Source organism: Temnothorax longispinosus, chromosome 4, assembly GCF_030848805.1.
Source record: "Temnothorax longispinosus isolate EJ_2023e chromosome 4, Tlon_JGU_v1, whole genome shotgun sequence".
Taxonomy (NCBI): Eukaryota; Metazoa; Arthropoda; class Insecta; order Hymenoptera; family Formicidae; genus Temnothorax; species Temnothorax longispinosus.
The window spans coordinates 2,943,185-2,959,712 of NC_092361.1; the positions used below are offsets into that span (position 1 = coordinate 2,943,185).

At 40.8% G+C, this 16,528-nt stretch overlaps 1 protein-coding gene and 1 long non-coding RNA gene across 18 annotated transcripts in view; one reads left to right on the forward strand and one right to left on the reverse strand.

The window, feature by feature from the left end:
- Positions 1-16,528, reverse strand: part of Dnc (phosphodiesterase dunce) — a 299,778-nt gene that overhangs the window by 74,196 nt on the left and 209,054 nt on the right. Inside the window, exons 1-2 of one of the 17 annotated variants that reach the window (XM_071775388.1) lie at positions 13,066-13,297; positions 12,319-12,385 (exon numbers count right to left, since the gene is read on the reverse strand). The exons of 14 other annotated variants lie outside the window; for them this stretch is intronic. In XM_071775388.1, the coding sequence (XP_071631489.1) occupies positions 12,319-12,385; positions 13,066-13,162 (164 nt within the window). In that variant the 5' untranslated portion in view covers positions 13,163-13,297. Of the gene's footprint in view, positions 1-7,779; positions 9,603-12,318; positions 12,386-13,065; positions 13,298-16,528 lie in introns of those variants that run through there. 2 more of the 17 variants (XM_071775381.1, XM_071775382.1) reach the window with 2 other exon arrangements.
- The window catches only part of LOC139811243 (uncharacterized), a 115,576-nt gene that overhangs the window by 28,305 nt on the left and 70,743 nt on the right, over positions 1-16,528 (forward strand). The window lies entirely within an intron of this gene.

A 16,528-nucleotide genomic window follows, 5' to 3' on the forward strand; every position in this document is an offset into this window, starting at 1 on the left:
TCATTCACTGTAGCTTATATAGTATACTTAACACTTTTCTCTTGAAAAGATTGCGCAATTATAATTGTGATTTATACACTAAAAAAATACGATAAGGATTTTTATAAATTGCAGAAAATAAAATTAAAAGTTTCTCTCGTAGTCACAATCAAGAGAGTGATCAAAGTCAGCATCCTTTCTGGTTCGCAGCGAGTCACGCTTTCTCTTAGAATTTTCGTAATGTTTTCGGTTCGCATCGGGACACCGCTATAACTTATTTATCCAGTCCAATTACGCGTATCCTGCGGATAAATTCATTACAGGTTTACGTGACGACGTCAAACTCAATGAAGTCCCAAATTCAATGGCAACCAGGTCTCCGGCGCGGATATCAATTAATAGACCGATATCAATCAATGACTACGCTACGGTATAAAATCGATTTATCAGAATCAGAATCAACGTTGCCATAACCCGTCGCGTATATGCTGAACATTTATCCCCACTTCTTTTTTTCTAGATAATGCTAGTCCAAACCCTGTCAGAGATTTTTTTCACGAATATAAAATTCTAGAATATAGATACGCAAAATTCCGTATTTTTTAGCCGTGCATAAAGTTGTTTATCCGCTGCAAAATCGTAAAACAAAACCGTAGGAATCATTGTTTTGCAACTGGAACATATGCAATCACATGGTCGATAATCTGGCCGCTGATACGTGTTCGCGATATAGATACAGATGACAATTCGGTTATGGCGAATGTTTGAATAGATACAGAAAACTAACGAAGCCGATGGAAGATGGGGTGGGGAGCGCCCCGGGATTGCCTTCGATAACAAAAAATAAAAAAAAAGTCATTTTTCTCCGGCGCAAGCTATCAACGTTCGACCCCGCCGACAAATGTGTTTCATTATTCCCTCGCTACATCTTTCCAACGTTGCTTTTTTGAGGTAAGATTAAATTTTCTAAGTTCCATCGCGTTGCTCACGCTTAATATGAAATACTTATACGGTTTTCTGTCAGAAGATATTAAATATTCTTTTTACACAATGTGTACATACTTTTCTTCACAGAAACTATTGGGCTATTCCTAAAGCACATTTTCTATTTTTTTCCCTTTCTTTAAATAACGTAATCTCGATGCGTACGCACTCACGCGACACGATGCTCATGATCAAAATATCGCGCGAAAGTTTCGCCCTCACTCGACGCGCACTCAGCCATCAACTGGATTTATCTACCCTGCACTTATGACTCAAGATCTCGCGGGAGACATCCTTCGCACACTCAACGACAGTTTGTCATTAGATCGTTTGAACTCTAATGCGCCGGAGCACACCGCTTACGTTCACATACGAGCAAACGTCGAAGTTTGCGAGAGAGTCGCGCGAGAGCTCTACATCTTGGCTAATCGCGAATTAACCGCTCGGAATCGGACGGAATCGCTCTCGACGACCGTCCCGATGTTTCAAAACCTCGGAGAATACGTCGATACGAAGTATCAGGCCGATCTTTACTTCGCGAAAAGCGATGACCGACCTCGTCGGTCGCGTGCCAGACGCGAACTGACTCTTGCCATGCCGGTGTCTGTTGCTTATACCCGCGTTATAGCTGCGCGCATCACACTCCGAAGTCTGCGATCATTCTCGACGAGCGAAATCGGTTCACCGCGTATATATATATATATATATTTGCGTTTCGCTTATCTAACAACGATATAGGTTCCCCTATCTCTTTCCCTCTCTACTCCGCATCTATGCGAGAGATCCCCGTGTTTTCTCTCTCGCTCAGGGAGATTCTTCAAACAAACTCCGGAGTAAATATTTTCTTAGCGAAGAATGTGATTAGACGCACGAACCTAATCTCCCTTTTGTTATTTAATTGCAAATATTTTTGCAGTTAATCCCCAAATTAAAATTCTGCTGAAGCACCAACGTCTGTCATGGAGGAGAGAGCAAGATTCCGTTGGATATTCGAGTAACCTTAATCGAATAATCAATTATCAATCAATATGTCAAGAGAGGTGAAATATGAACGGAATTAAGGAGACTCACAATCAGCCTTGATATTATAAATAGAACCATCGTATATCTGCGCGTTGTATTTCGTCGCTGTACGTTTCTATAACGGTACGTAGATGCAGAATTTGCCGTTTTCTGCGAAACTTGAGAAATTCGCAGTTGATCGCGTGCTCCGTGAAACATAATAAAAACATTATACTATTATACTATTGCGCAAGCATCAAATCGTGTAAACGTTTCCGTAAAACAAAGATTAGTCGCGGGTCTTCGAGTTTCGCGCTTATTCAATTACGCGCTCAACAAGGACTTCCTCCGTATAACGAAAGTGCAAAGAAATTGCTGTGAAATAATTATGATAGATCAAGCGTAATTTGTATGTACACGAGATAACGACAGCGATCCTTTATCCCCCTACGCTTCATGACGACGAACAATAGAGACAACAGATATGTCAAGACAGAACAATTTCATTTGCGACCATTATTTCAAATGAATAAACGATTGGTGTCGACCGTTGTCAGAAAAATAAAGAGAATTTCAGATGGACAAAAGAATAATACAGTATACACTCCCGGTTATTTGGCTTGCTCGGTATAATTGAACTATATTATCGGATGATATATGATGTTAAAAAATTCCCGTATATGAGAACATCAACTATACACCGCACCTCATGCGCACACTTATTCTTCATAAAAATATTTTCTTGAATAATGTATAATAATTATCAATAGTACATTTTAATCATAATTATCGCGACGCTATATCGCTAGCGAGTCATTAAAAATACCGTGCAATCACGAGAGAGAGAGAGAGTAATGCCATGAAAATTTAATAAATCGGAATTGATGACAACCTGATTTATATTTTATTGACGCAAATTGAAGAATCAACTCGATTGGAAGAACGAACAATGAGTGGCAAAGTGACGTTTATCGCGAGGAAAATCGTCGCGTCACCTAATTGCACCTCGCAAAGTATGATTGTCTCTAATTATCCATAAAATGTATTGCGCAATTTAATGGCAAAAAGAAAAGTAAAAGCGCCCGCATAAGTAGGGCGCAATATAACGAGTCGATAATAATATCGTTATATCCATCAAATGGAAAATTTTTGCGGATCGAGAATAGTGTTGAAATGATTTGATTCACATCGAAATGACGTGCCTAATTGCGAATGTTGTAAGAAAAACATTATATAAATTTTATATAATAATGAGAAAAGCTATTAGGCTTTACATACTGATACTAAACAATAATTAAATTGAATGTGCTGAATATTATCAATAAAATAAACTATTAGCTCTTGCCAACACAGGTAATTACAGCAAATGTGTGTTATGTCTTTCAATTGCTCGTTATGGCGTATTACATTTTCGGAGATCGCGAAAGACAGCTCGACGTGAGCGCGGAATATTTAACCAATTATGAAGCGATAAAACAGCCACGAGAACAACAATCGGCGAAAGAATGCGAGTGAAACGTTACGACGTCATAAATTGCAGCTGTGTCTCGCCATAATTTTTAAACATTTATCTTATAAACCCGACGTACATCATTTCGGAATATATAAACTTCGCCGCGAGTGCAACTTCGCAGTTTTATTAACACACCGCGCTATTTAATTTAATATAAACTTTTATAGCTTAAGTTTATCGGATATTTATGAAGGCGCACGCGACTTTTATCTGCCATAACGAAATATTGTGGCGGTAAAGAAGCGCGAAGAGAGAATACAACAGGAAGAAGAAAAGAAAACAGCTGCTAACACCTGCGGGGCAGATTTAATGGAGCTGGTATAATAGACTGATTTTCTTGCAAGTTTCATTACTTCACGAAATTTGCACGTCTACACTGAGACGCTTCGTGTGGACTTATGTAAAAAAATCAATGCATTACACTTTGGCATCAATATTTATTGTATACACACGTAGAATTTGAAGTTTAATTACCGCAACACGAATTACATCCGGTATGCTTTTTTATTTATCGATCTTTTAAATAATTCATCTGTTTATTTGTTATTCGGAATATAAAGATAAATGTACACGCATATTACTGATACGAAATTTCATCGTTTTAAATTTTCAGGGCAGAATTTTTAATGCAGATACGCGGAAACACTTTTTGATGCAATCAGTTTTTTCAAATCTGTTCTATTACCTTGTTTGTTTTGTTTTCCGAAGCTAAATGAATGCTTTATTTTTTTTATTGTAGGTATTTAAAAATTTGTACACGACAATTTTATAACTTCTCGTTCCGACCAGCTCCCGCAATCGCGTTACGCTAATTAAAGTCGTTATTATGCGTGACGTGGGAACAAGATGCAATCGCGATTGCACATTTATTCATGAATGAGTGCACCATCGATCGCCGGATTCTGTTACGTGCGAATACGAACATGACGGCAACGACGGTCATCTCGTTTACATGGAAATCTCGAATTGGCATGCGCCGGTTCCGAGGTGATATACGATACGGTTAGGGAAAAAAACCCTTTTACGGAGACGTATCGGTGAGTGATGGATGGTAAAGAACGGGTGAATACGCGCGAACAAAAGTGCAACGGGCGTCTCGATTTTCCGTAACGGAGTCTTCGCGAGAGATAACGATAAGGAAATTCATTGGAAACTGAACGAAACTGCGCCTAACTTGAGTTCGGACATTTGGTTCTAATTTATTTGCGTATAAACCAAGGAAAATAAACTGAATTTGTGTTATCGCACATTTCGCTGCTTTAATTTCACCGAAACAGGTTCACGTGAATTGTAACTCACGTGACTAAATTATGCATATTCAAAATTATGCGTGTACATATAATGTTTTATTAGTACAAATAGTAAAAGGTAATTCTCGTAAAGATGCTAACGCAAACGAGCTTGTGAATAAATCATACAGTTCGTCCTCATTTACACAAAGATACGCATATATATGTAGATATTTGTGAAATGTCGTTTCATTTAAACTTCGAAGCCAAGATATGTCGAATATCATTAATGACTTATTAAATTATTAAAGAAATACTTGTTAAATTATTGAAGAATTTTTTGCTAATCAAATAAATTCACATATCTGCTTCGTGATAATTAATATTTAAATTTTTATAGTCTCTTGAACTTCTTGTATAAATAATAAAAATCCTTCCTCTATTATTTAACCTTTGAACTTTAAAATCAAGATATATCGAATATACTAATGACTGTTAAAATATTTAAAAAAAATTGCTAATTAAATATATCTGCTCCTTAATAATTAAAATGTATTTTCAGATTCTCTTAACTTCTGGTAAATAATAAAAATCTTTCCTCTATTATTTAATCTGTAACAATAATAGATATCGTTTTAAAAAATGTATTTCAGAAAAACTAGATTAAAAATGTAAGAATTATTAATTCTTTATCATTCTGGATAATTTTCAATCATACTTTTGCTTATATTATTTATAAGTTCAAATTGACTTCTCTAGTCTTATCGAGTTTCAGTATAAACCTTGATATAGAGAACGGATTTCACATATGTTTCAAATAAAAGTAAATCATTTACGGAATTATGCTCTAGAAAGGAAAGGACAAGATTTGTTGAAGAAATCCGCTTTCCTTTTCAAGTTCCATCGCGTTAAGATCCAGAAAGCGTTCTTGGCGTATGAAATCAAAACACGGGCAAATGGAAAAAGTTCTTATCCTAAATCTGGCGTCAATTCTATATAACCTAAGATTTTCAAGATAATATTGTATTAGTCACGTCGATTTAAAAAAAAAAATGCAAAAGAGTTGTTTTCATACGTAGATATATCTTTATTCACCTGTATTGTAAATGTGTTTTGTCCTCCACGATCTTTCGCCGTCTCTTTTACAAAGTTTCAAGATTCCATCCGCTCAAAATTTCTTAGATTTCTTGATAAAAACCTTTCCAAAAAATCGTTTCTTGCAATACGTCGAACAGTAAGAGGGTCATAGACAATGAGAAGAACGAAGTCTTTTCAAGAACTCGCGGATGGTAGAGGAGCAAATAGCGGACATTTTATCAATTTAGAGAGCAATCGGGATTTAGCGAGAGCGCCGATAAAACGTCGAGAGACTGGTAAGAAAAGCGAGGATGAGGGTTGATCTGCGAAGGGTACTGTGTATCGATTTTCTCGAAGAGCGCTTGTGAAAAATTGGCCTGATGTATCCCCCCATCGGGAAGCTGGCTCGTTCTCTCGTTTACGAACCATGCCGACGGCCGGCTCGTCCAGTGAACGCGATCTAACAATAAGCCAAACGCCATTTGCCGGAGCCGCGAAATCGCGTGTAGGCGTCCGTTAACGAGTATCAAATCGCGCATTAAGCCCCGCACATTTTCCACGAACGCCACCTTTTTTTCTGTTCTGCGCGTGTGGAGGTTCGAGTGCGTGTCGTAACGACGAAATTGCACAGCGAAATCTGTAGCATGCCATGCACATACAGAAGACATGAAGATCGTCGCGAGGGGATCGTCACAAGAGGAAAACAACTTTAATCTACGCGCGCGCAAACTCCATACAAATATCTAAATGATCATCTCAGTGGCTGCGATTTTTACCAAGCGAAAGTACCAAGCAGGCGCCAAAAGATTATTAGAGAATTTGGTAGTCTGGACCCCCCCTTGCCCCTGCTTAAAAGCGCAATATCGATCCCGAAAGAGTTAGCGTGCTACGCGATTGTTAAGGACGGTTTATCATCTACATACCCTTCAGGGTCGCCAGATTTGTGTCAAGAACTCCTCGCGCGCTCGCAGATATGATATCCGACTTACGAAGGTGGCGTAAAAAAGACAATCGGAGCACTTACAGCGCGCCATTCATGACGGCGCAAGTACAATATTATGCAAATGATCGTGTAGATACGGAGTTCCGCGTGCAAAATCCCGGTTTTTGCATCGAAGCCCGTCGACTCCCGAGACGATAACCTGGAAAATATTGCGAGTGCGATCGAGAGTATGTAAATATGACAATTCCTCCATATTTTCCCCGTATTTCCAAAACTGTGCAATAAAAGAACGCGCGCAACGTCTATTTTAACATGTAAATTTTACTCTTAAATCTTTCTTTATGTTAATAATACAGAGAAAAAAGAATTGATCTCATCGTCGCTATTTTTGGCCGCGTATCATCGAACAATCGTTATGAGACGTTTATCGATAAACTGTGCTGAGATAAGAATTATAAATAAACTGGTCCTGAATACGATTGAAGCACGACGATAAAGAATTAATTCAGACGATAATGCGTGATGCTCAGTCTAGTCGCAAGGAGCATTAATATTGATGTATTATTTCGCGACCTCGTCCTGCTCTATTGGACAGCGGACAGTAATTGATTTTCGTCGTGTAGTCGACAAGCTCTCCCGCGGCCACGGAGAGTACATCGATTACATTAGCATTAGGGCAAAAAGGGATCGGATTTAATAAACCTCAGTGGATATGATCTTAAAGCGCTATTAAGCGACTACAGCTTATCTCAATAAAGCTCTCGCTCCACAACGCTTAAAAGCGATGATGAAGAAAGGAATGCGGGCACGTTGCCATTCTGTCTTTTCATCTCGAGCCCAATATTTTATATTAGGGATAGTTTCCACGGAAAAACGTTAAATTACGCGATAGTAGCTCACGTTCTCTTTTGCGTTCCGGTTAATCCGTATAATCTTTATCTCAAATCCCTACCCCAATTAATTCAATCGCACTCCCCGCGACTGAACGACACAATTCCTATATCACATCCAGAATTTTGCTAAATTCCGCCAATTCGCGACATGCCACTCACCTCTTGTTACGATCGACATAATAACGACGCGAGTGCCGTCGAGGACGATGCCGTCTTCGGTCGACGATGGCTAGCCCGATCGTCGCCGTTTCCCTGGAATTCCGCCTGGAATCCGCACGGTCCCGATCGTCCCGACCGTACAGTGAGTCCCTTCGGGAATCTCGCCTGCCCTCGAGCCCGACTTCCGATCGATCCCGCGATCTTGTTAGCGCCCAGATGAAGAGCGACGCTGCGATCATCTTCGCGCGTTTCCCTCACTTTCGCGCGCCGGTAGTCTCTCATCGAGGCGCGATAATTACAATTCGGCGTCTCTCGACATTATTTCCACGAGTTCACTTTTGCCACGATATCGACACCTCGAGACAACTGCGCGTCTCTCGCGCGAATTTGAGAGAAGCTCTCGTTCCATTTCTTCAGTCTTTTGCGCGCGAATCTCATCTTGTCGCACGTATTCGTGGTGATTTTATTCGGTTGTATCACAACGGGCAACAGAGAGTGAATGAAGTTATTTTCTGCAACCTGTATTTCATTAAAACTTTTCGCCCATGAAATGCATGAAATTCGTATCGGTGTTTTCCGAATGTATCACATATGTCCAGTCCATCTTGGATGAACTTATAGATTTCCTTCGGGGTTCGGAATCTCCTCTGATAAGAGAAATTTTTTCGACATTATATGATGTAGTGATTCAATTTCTTTTGACACAGCATCGGGAGGTAAAAATAGCTGATGTCGTTTCTTCCTTTTATTTACATTTTTGCTTATTTCTTTTATTTCTAATTTTAAATCGCAAATTACTATCGCATGTATACTTGAAGCTGTATTTTAATGATGCGACTTCGGAAAATTTGTCTCCGTTTTATCGAGCATTGTATGCAATAATAATGGTAAATAAAAAATACACGAAGAAAGGCAAAAGCTGTCTTGATACAGTTTTGGCTTACAAATAAGTACAATTAAAATTCATGCAATTAAGCTATAGGTTATCAACGTGAGCCAAGGTATTTTAAAATCATGGCCAAGTTTTAATTAGATGCTTTAATTAGACGGCTTTCAAAGAGACACAATAAATTCGCTAAAACAAACAGATAAGTATAATAAAACCGTTTCATCAATCATCTTCTACGTTTTGCAATTTCTCCTTGGCGTCGGAAAATATTAATATTTGTTTTCTCTATGGCAACTAAATTTATTTCGAGTAGTATGTGCCAACTTGAAATGCGTTCGCGCATTTAAAATAAGCGCAGTTTATACGTAAACAAAAAACAATTATATATAACGTTTTTAATAAAATAATTCTCTATAATGCTCAAAAAGTATTCCGCACGTATATTCGGAAATAATAATTTTAAGTATAAAACTCCGCCGTAGTTACATTTTCTTTTTTCCATTATTTTAGATATGGATAAATTTAAGAGCGTAAATGTGATGTTCCTTTGGAGCACATTAGCGGTTGACAAAGATGAAAATCGCACGCGTGATACAATAAGAAATAGGCCACGTTACGTGACAAGCTTTACACTCCTCGAGAAACTGTCGTATGGGTGTTGAACAAAGCTGACAACGCAATAATCTGACGTCATTTAAATTGATCCGCGTGCTACTTGTTATTAGAGCCAAGCCAATATCGTCCAAGAACAATATTTATTGTTCGAAAGTTGCCGACAGCTATGTGACAAGCTAGACGGAAAAACGTATTCGCGCATAGAATAACACAGGGAAGCGTTCCTTTTTCGTCTTTGAAAAATTATGTGACATCGTTGAGAAATGATGTGTCGCGTCTGAAATTGCCGAAACTTCGTGCCGAACGATAAAAGTAATTTGTATGGAAGTTTATGTAGCGATACACCAGATACACATGAGATACACAAGAGCAAACGCTTAATGCAAATAAGGTCTTGCTGAGAAAGGAAGTATTTCGAGACAATTAAAATTTATTCTTTTGATATGAAATGTCTCTTCTAATGATAAGTGAGGAATAGAACTATCCGCGTTTTTGTTGTATTGGCAGGTATACAATGGAAATGTCGTCGCCCATGACATTTCTTTTCTGCTGTTAACGTGCCGACGAAGCACGTAACTACAACAAATAAGAGCGAGCGCGAAGTGTCGACGAGGTGAAATCGCGATAAAAAGAAGTAATTTGAATGGTCTTGAATCTGTGCTGGCGTAACATAAATTTATGTTTCTTGTCGGCATAAGAAATTCTTGCAAGCTATAGTTTATTACATTTGCGATAGCTCGTTACGGCATGGTTAATTGGTTTACTTTGCGAGTTAAGATTTATTAAACTCATTTGAGATGCAATCCGATCAGAAGCCGCGATGATGCTTTTCATCAAATCGTGTTATTCAGAAATTGTCTCTCGCTCTACGTAACGCACCATATAATACACGGAGCACGGGACTTGTCCATGGGCATTAAGTGATTTCCATCGTAAATTAACAATTAAATGCCCGGGTACGGTACACGGGGCGTAAATTTACCGCACGAGCCGACATATATTTCTCCCATGCCATAACCATAAACGAATCCTTTGTCGTTCCGGCCTCGATTCTTAACATTTAAATTTATAATGCTCAAACATGCTCGAGTTTAATGGTTCGTTAATAGATTGTTTTATCGCCCGTGAGATACCGAGCGGACATTGTATGCGCTTCTCAATCATAATCTACATTTCTGCTGACATTGCGGAATTTCTTCGATTGCGAAAACACACGTGTTGCGATATTAACCGAGGCGACAATTGTACTTTTACATATCATTGTCCGACATTCAAGCCTATAATATTCATGATGTAGGTACTTGAACGATATTAATATTAAATTGATACTCGTTACTATACCCTCACCTCAGTAAAACAATTAATATAAATAATCAGGTCATTATTCTTATATAATTAAATAGGCCATTATTTATATGCAATTCGCGAAAAGAAAACATTTCTGTGACGTTAATTATAAAGATGCATCATGACGAAACACATAAATACGAAAAAGTGAAATGTAACTTATTGCTTTTGTAGTGACAATGGCTTTGATGTTTAACAAAAAGCCTGCTGAAAGGGGAGTAATTAACTTCGGCTGATAGCGATTCTTTGTTTAACTGCGACCGACCATGACTCGTGCCGTAGATCGATGACGTCATTGCTCAAGTACATAGCGCTCAAGTGGAGCTAAGCGCATTCTAAAAGACACAATTGTTCCTATGAAATTAATATCAATATCCCACAGCATACTTTATTAAATCCTGATTCGGGAAGCGACATCTTTTATAAGAAAAAATTTTCATTACTCGATCTATAAATTCGCCGTGTGCCTGGGCAGTAGATAAAAATATATTTTTCATTGAGAAAGGAAACAATAACGAGTACAACAACGCTGACAAATGGTTCAGGACACTTCAGGAGATTGGAGCGAATCTTTATACCAGTTGCAGTGCACCGCGATTCGAGTAAGAAACTGCGATATGACCGCAAATCTTTTGTTTCCTCGAGTACTTATACCTCCGATGCAGGGATATTCGCGGTCGTACCAAAAATTCGCACAATGGCGAACGAAGGCGAATAGCTGCATAGTTAGAAAATATCACACCGTGGACTATGTCGGGAGTCGATAAAATCCATTAGGAAAATTGGAGCCTTCGGTATGACGGCGACTCAACAAGTACCTCGGCCGATCGCGAAATGATTACTGAACTCGGAACGTGGCGCGGAAAAACCGTATATGTATCCGTGATTGATCCATATATTTTTCACATGTTGCGTAAAAAAAAAATCGTGCACGACACACATACGCGCATATGTATGAATTGCGTATAATGGCGATCGCATCAAGTATATTAGACAATGCATATCGTGACTTCCCGAGGGACTTCCGCTGCTAGAGAAAAAGCTCACGTGAATACGCTCGCATGAAACGTTACGAGTACGTTTTCACCGATTGTGATAGGTCAGTACGCACCGAGGTACGCACGAAATCTATCGTTGAAGTGGACACCGGATGAGCTGAGAAAGGAAACAAAATTCAAAAGCGAAGCTCTCCCTTTCCTCTTTGCAAATTTGTCTCGTGTCGCACGGCAGCACGGCGCCGATTTATCTGCCGTTGATTTATTCGCGTCAGCGTTCGGTCAATGAAATAAGTGCCGCGATAACAACACTGAATCTTCAATGACCTTAATGACTCGTTGACAAAACGACGTATGTATATCCGAGAGGTATGCCGGATTTCCTGGCGTGCGCTTAAACTGCTCTGAATGTGAATGAATGTGAATATCATAAATGATAACGCAGCAAAAGTGACTTTTGAACATTATATGATCATTATTCATGCAGTCATACGTGCATATGATATACCTATTTGCTCTATACATTTGTTATCAACTGGTTTAATGTAAACCCGAAGATTTCGCTTGAACCACTTTTGTTAAATATCAATTGAGCTAATGCATCATTCAATGATCATTTGATGACCTTTATGCGGATTTCGTTGCGGATGCAACGATTTCGAGATTTCTAATAAATATTCAAAGTCTAATTACCATTTAAATAAGATCGAGTTAATGAGGCGACGTAAAGCGTAGTATTCGAATGACTCGCAAACACACACTGCAACGGGAAGAGTATAAAACTGGAAACCTCGTTACACCGATATGTTATAGCCACGCTTAAATTATTTACGCCGCCGCGTACACATGCACAATGTAGCGCAGGAAACGAAGTCGATCTCGTGACAGAAATATTGTGCTCTAATAACAACGTAGTTTTATCGCTTTGCAATTTAAAAAGAGCACATCGCGCATTTTATAATTGCTTGTTTAAATATATATATTTTCGAGTATTTTAGTTCTCCTGCAAATGGGTCTCTTATAAATGAGTCAAGAAAAGGTTCCTGATAAGTTTATTTTTTAAACAAAAGTTCCTTAGACTTTTCATGTTTTAATTTCAGATTGCTCTAATAAAATCACTTTCATCGAATCGCTCCGCTTTTATCTTACGTTACTTCGATTTAATCTTTCACTACGTAACTGAAAAAACGATCTCGTGTTTATCCTGAGAACGGATGATCCATACTGATGTTTCGATCAATTAAATCATAAATTAAACTCCCGATGTGGTGCACGCGCCGAAACACCGAGGAACAGCTGAGAGAGAGACCCGGGAATGAGCGATAAGTGACGTATTTCGCGACAGCTACGTACGTAGCTCCCCGGAACAATCGATAATCGTGTGCTGCTGCGTGCGATAACACTGACGCGGAAAGTAGGAAACTAAAGATCACGACGCACCATGAGAACCGGTTTTCGTCCACGACGAGGATATCTGAAACCCAACGGGACGCGAGCGGCCGAACGAACGGCCGGCCGGCCGAGACGCGGCGCGCATGATTAACCGCGGGAGCGAATTAGCGCGACCAATTAGCGCGAACGACCGTCTCGAGCACGTCGACGCGACTCGAAGCGATAGGGAACGAGACGAACGCGGCGTTCGGCACCGCCGCACGTCCACGTGAGTCGACGCCAACTAAGGTTGGCGGGCCGCGGCTTCGCGGTCACGCGACAGACGCACCGGCGCGCAAGTTGCATCGCGCCGTGCCACGCTGCGCACTCCCGCGACCGCGATTGCGACGGCGACGGCGGCGGCGACGGCGACGAGCGGTGAGAAAAGCCGACGAATGTAATATATTAATGACCGGTTCGCCTGTCTATCCCTACCAGGTCGTAGTCGCCATGCCGCGGCCACGTGTCACGCTGTGTCGCGTCACGCCGTCGCGAAACGCGAGGTAATCGCGAGCGGCTTTTAACTCTCATCTCGCGGCATCGACCGGTCTGCATTTGATCGAATAATGGCACACGGCTACAGTGCCCCCTGCTTGTTACAATTAATAGATTCCGATAGACGGGTCAACATCGACAAGGTCGACGCGATGAATTAGCTCCAACGATCACGGACGCTAATGCGGCTGGCTCTGATTACTTTGCCGGCGAAGCTAGAATGTAAACACTTTCTAAGATTGCGGCGATGTGCCTCGCGATTAATTAATTGCGGCGAAGAATGTTGAGAACTAAAGAGATACTGTCACTATTACGTTATTAATATTCGATGATAAATTGGGGCAATCTTTATATACCTTCAACATTTACTTCGCGTAACGTTTATTCTCTGATTGTGACCTTTGTCTACAAGCGTCAAAATACATTTGAAAACCAATCTCACGTGGCGGCGAAGTTGTCGGAATCGCTTCGAAACAGTCGTTGTAGACCGCTGTAATTCAAATACGTAATTCCACTTTGTCGGTTAATAGAAGTCCTCCTATCTAGATAGGTCATCAGCTGGTATAGAGATGAGACGTCCTTTCCGACGAAACTCAAATGAAAACTATCTTCACTGTCGCGTGCAGACGGAAAGAAATCTACATCGTTGTACGCGTTGAATGGCGATACGTTTCGCTCGACTGCGAAGCACGAGAAACCTTTATTCCTCCCACGTCAGATCATCCGCGAGAGACTTTGAATTAAATCCCTCATATAATCCGCCACGATTCCACACGCACGTAAAATCCCTCTTCGTTACGGCGTCTCGCGTAATTCGTCGCGAAGATTGCACTAATACTTCATTGGCACTGAAACCATCCCTTCGGAAAGGATTTTTTTTCACGGTTTTCCCAAGAGCGATCCCCTCATTCCCCTCAGCTCGACCGCGCATTCACGAAGGCGACGTGAGCGGATCGTCACGACGTAGACGAAGTGGAGAGACGGCCCGCTCAGGCGGAACTGTCGAACCAGGTTGTTATCGGCGGGTACAACGAGCAGGACAAGGATCGATTGTTATGATGTTTATGATAGCTCTTTCAAGAGCTGTTAAAGGCCGTAGCTACCACGGACGTAGCGCCAGCTCGCAGCGCCTATGTCCGTGATTTGCAGTCACTCTTTCGGCGACGGTACCGCGCGGCTGACTCGCGGCCGACCACTTTCACTTGATAAGTACGATCACGAGGGAAGATAGGAACGTAAATTATCGCGATAAGCGAAACAGCGTGAAACGTCATATCGGCGACTTTGCGACGACAAAATGTTGAAGTGAATGAATGATATAATTCCGAATAATAGCTCCTCGTCAGATTAGAATAAAATCCTTTTAGAAAAAATTTAATCAGGCTCCCGTTGTATTTAATTAGGTTTCTCTCTTACGTTCCCAATTTTCAACGTTAAACATCTTGGTAATAAAGTTTCGAATTAAATTCCCGTGACAATTAAACGAGCTGGTAAATTCCTAAAAATAAAAGTCCACCGTAAAACTAGTTCAGAGTTTGCGATAATACCCGCGAGCCGACAAGGAGGAAGGTAATATTATTCTGTTACTTTAACGGAAATTTTGGTAAATAATCAAGCTGTTGAACAGCGCGTTTATTTTCTGTACACCTAGATTATCAACTGACTGATGTGCGGAAATAGTTTCACGTGTCGCGTATAATGCCGCGAATAATGCGCGAGAATTGCAGACGTCTACATACACATACAGATCACGCAAATGTGCCGTTAAAGAAGAACTTGAAAATAGCGGCCGCGGTGAAATTAATGATAATCCATAAAATGCAACGCTCGTAAAATGTACGTACTGAACATTTGTGGTTACGCGCTAAATATATCACGATGACCAAACGCATCTAGGTGACGCTTTTAGAGCATCTTCGCGCAACGCGTGAATTACTTTGGCAACGAGACATTTGTCCAAGAAACGCTCGTCATTTATAATTCCACTAGCCGACTCGACATCATTTCGCCGCTTTGAATCGTCGCTCTCGCCGTACGAGCCAGCCAAGTATAACAAATATACGTAATGTATAAAAAATGAAAAAGACGTACGAAAAAAAAAAAAACAATCTTGCTCCCTAGATCTTGACCTAAAAGATAATGCGATATTGGCGTACTTGTACCACGTGGCCCGCATAAAAGATAACCGAGCAAACGCTTGTTTTTGCTTGCTCAACAAATCAACCGTGGACGTGCAAATAAACGTCCGGATTAGCGTGCGGCCAGCCAAATACCGCGTCGATCGAAATGTACGACGTGGTTTTACGTAACTACCCGGTCGGTCCTAACTTCGAGGGGACCCGTTAAATTGTCGGCGATGTCCGCGAAAGGAGGATGACTACGTGGAAGTCTAATTCGATTAGAATATCCCCTCGGGTGACAAAGTAAACGGCGAGGGATCTTCGCGCCTCGGCGTACGCAAACAGTATGTTTCATATCGCTTGTCCTCTCGCATGCGAGAATCGCCGTTCCCCCCTTTTTGTGTGTACCCGACGTACGATATCTCGTGTGCTACGTATTACCAAGGTACTCGGCGTGGGTGCTGGTGTGCACGAACACGGCCGGGGCGCGCCGTGTGTGTGTGGACAAATCAGATTTGATCGCACTCGACGATAGTTCGGCAAACATTCGCACACTCACCGCCGATCGCGGACTTTTATTGCCTTCGAAGTGGACGCGGCTGTTGCGGGGAGCATCGCACGATATTGGGGTGACCGAATTTCGACCGTGTTGTACCTACTTCTCCCGTGTATTACGGGACCGACCGATGTGCTGTCAATTTAACCGTGAAACGTATAAAAACAATCACTACTCCTCACAATGTCATATTTTCAAAATCTGAGCCTATAGATTTTTTTTCCACGAGAGTTTGCCGCGATATTCGTGTGGCTCGCGTGTCCCAAATGTATGTACGTATACGCGTGTTGTATCTGTTTAA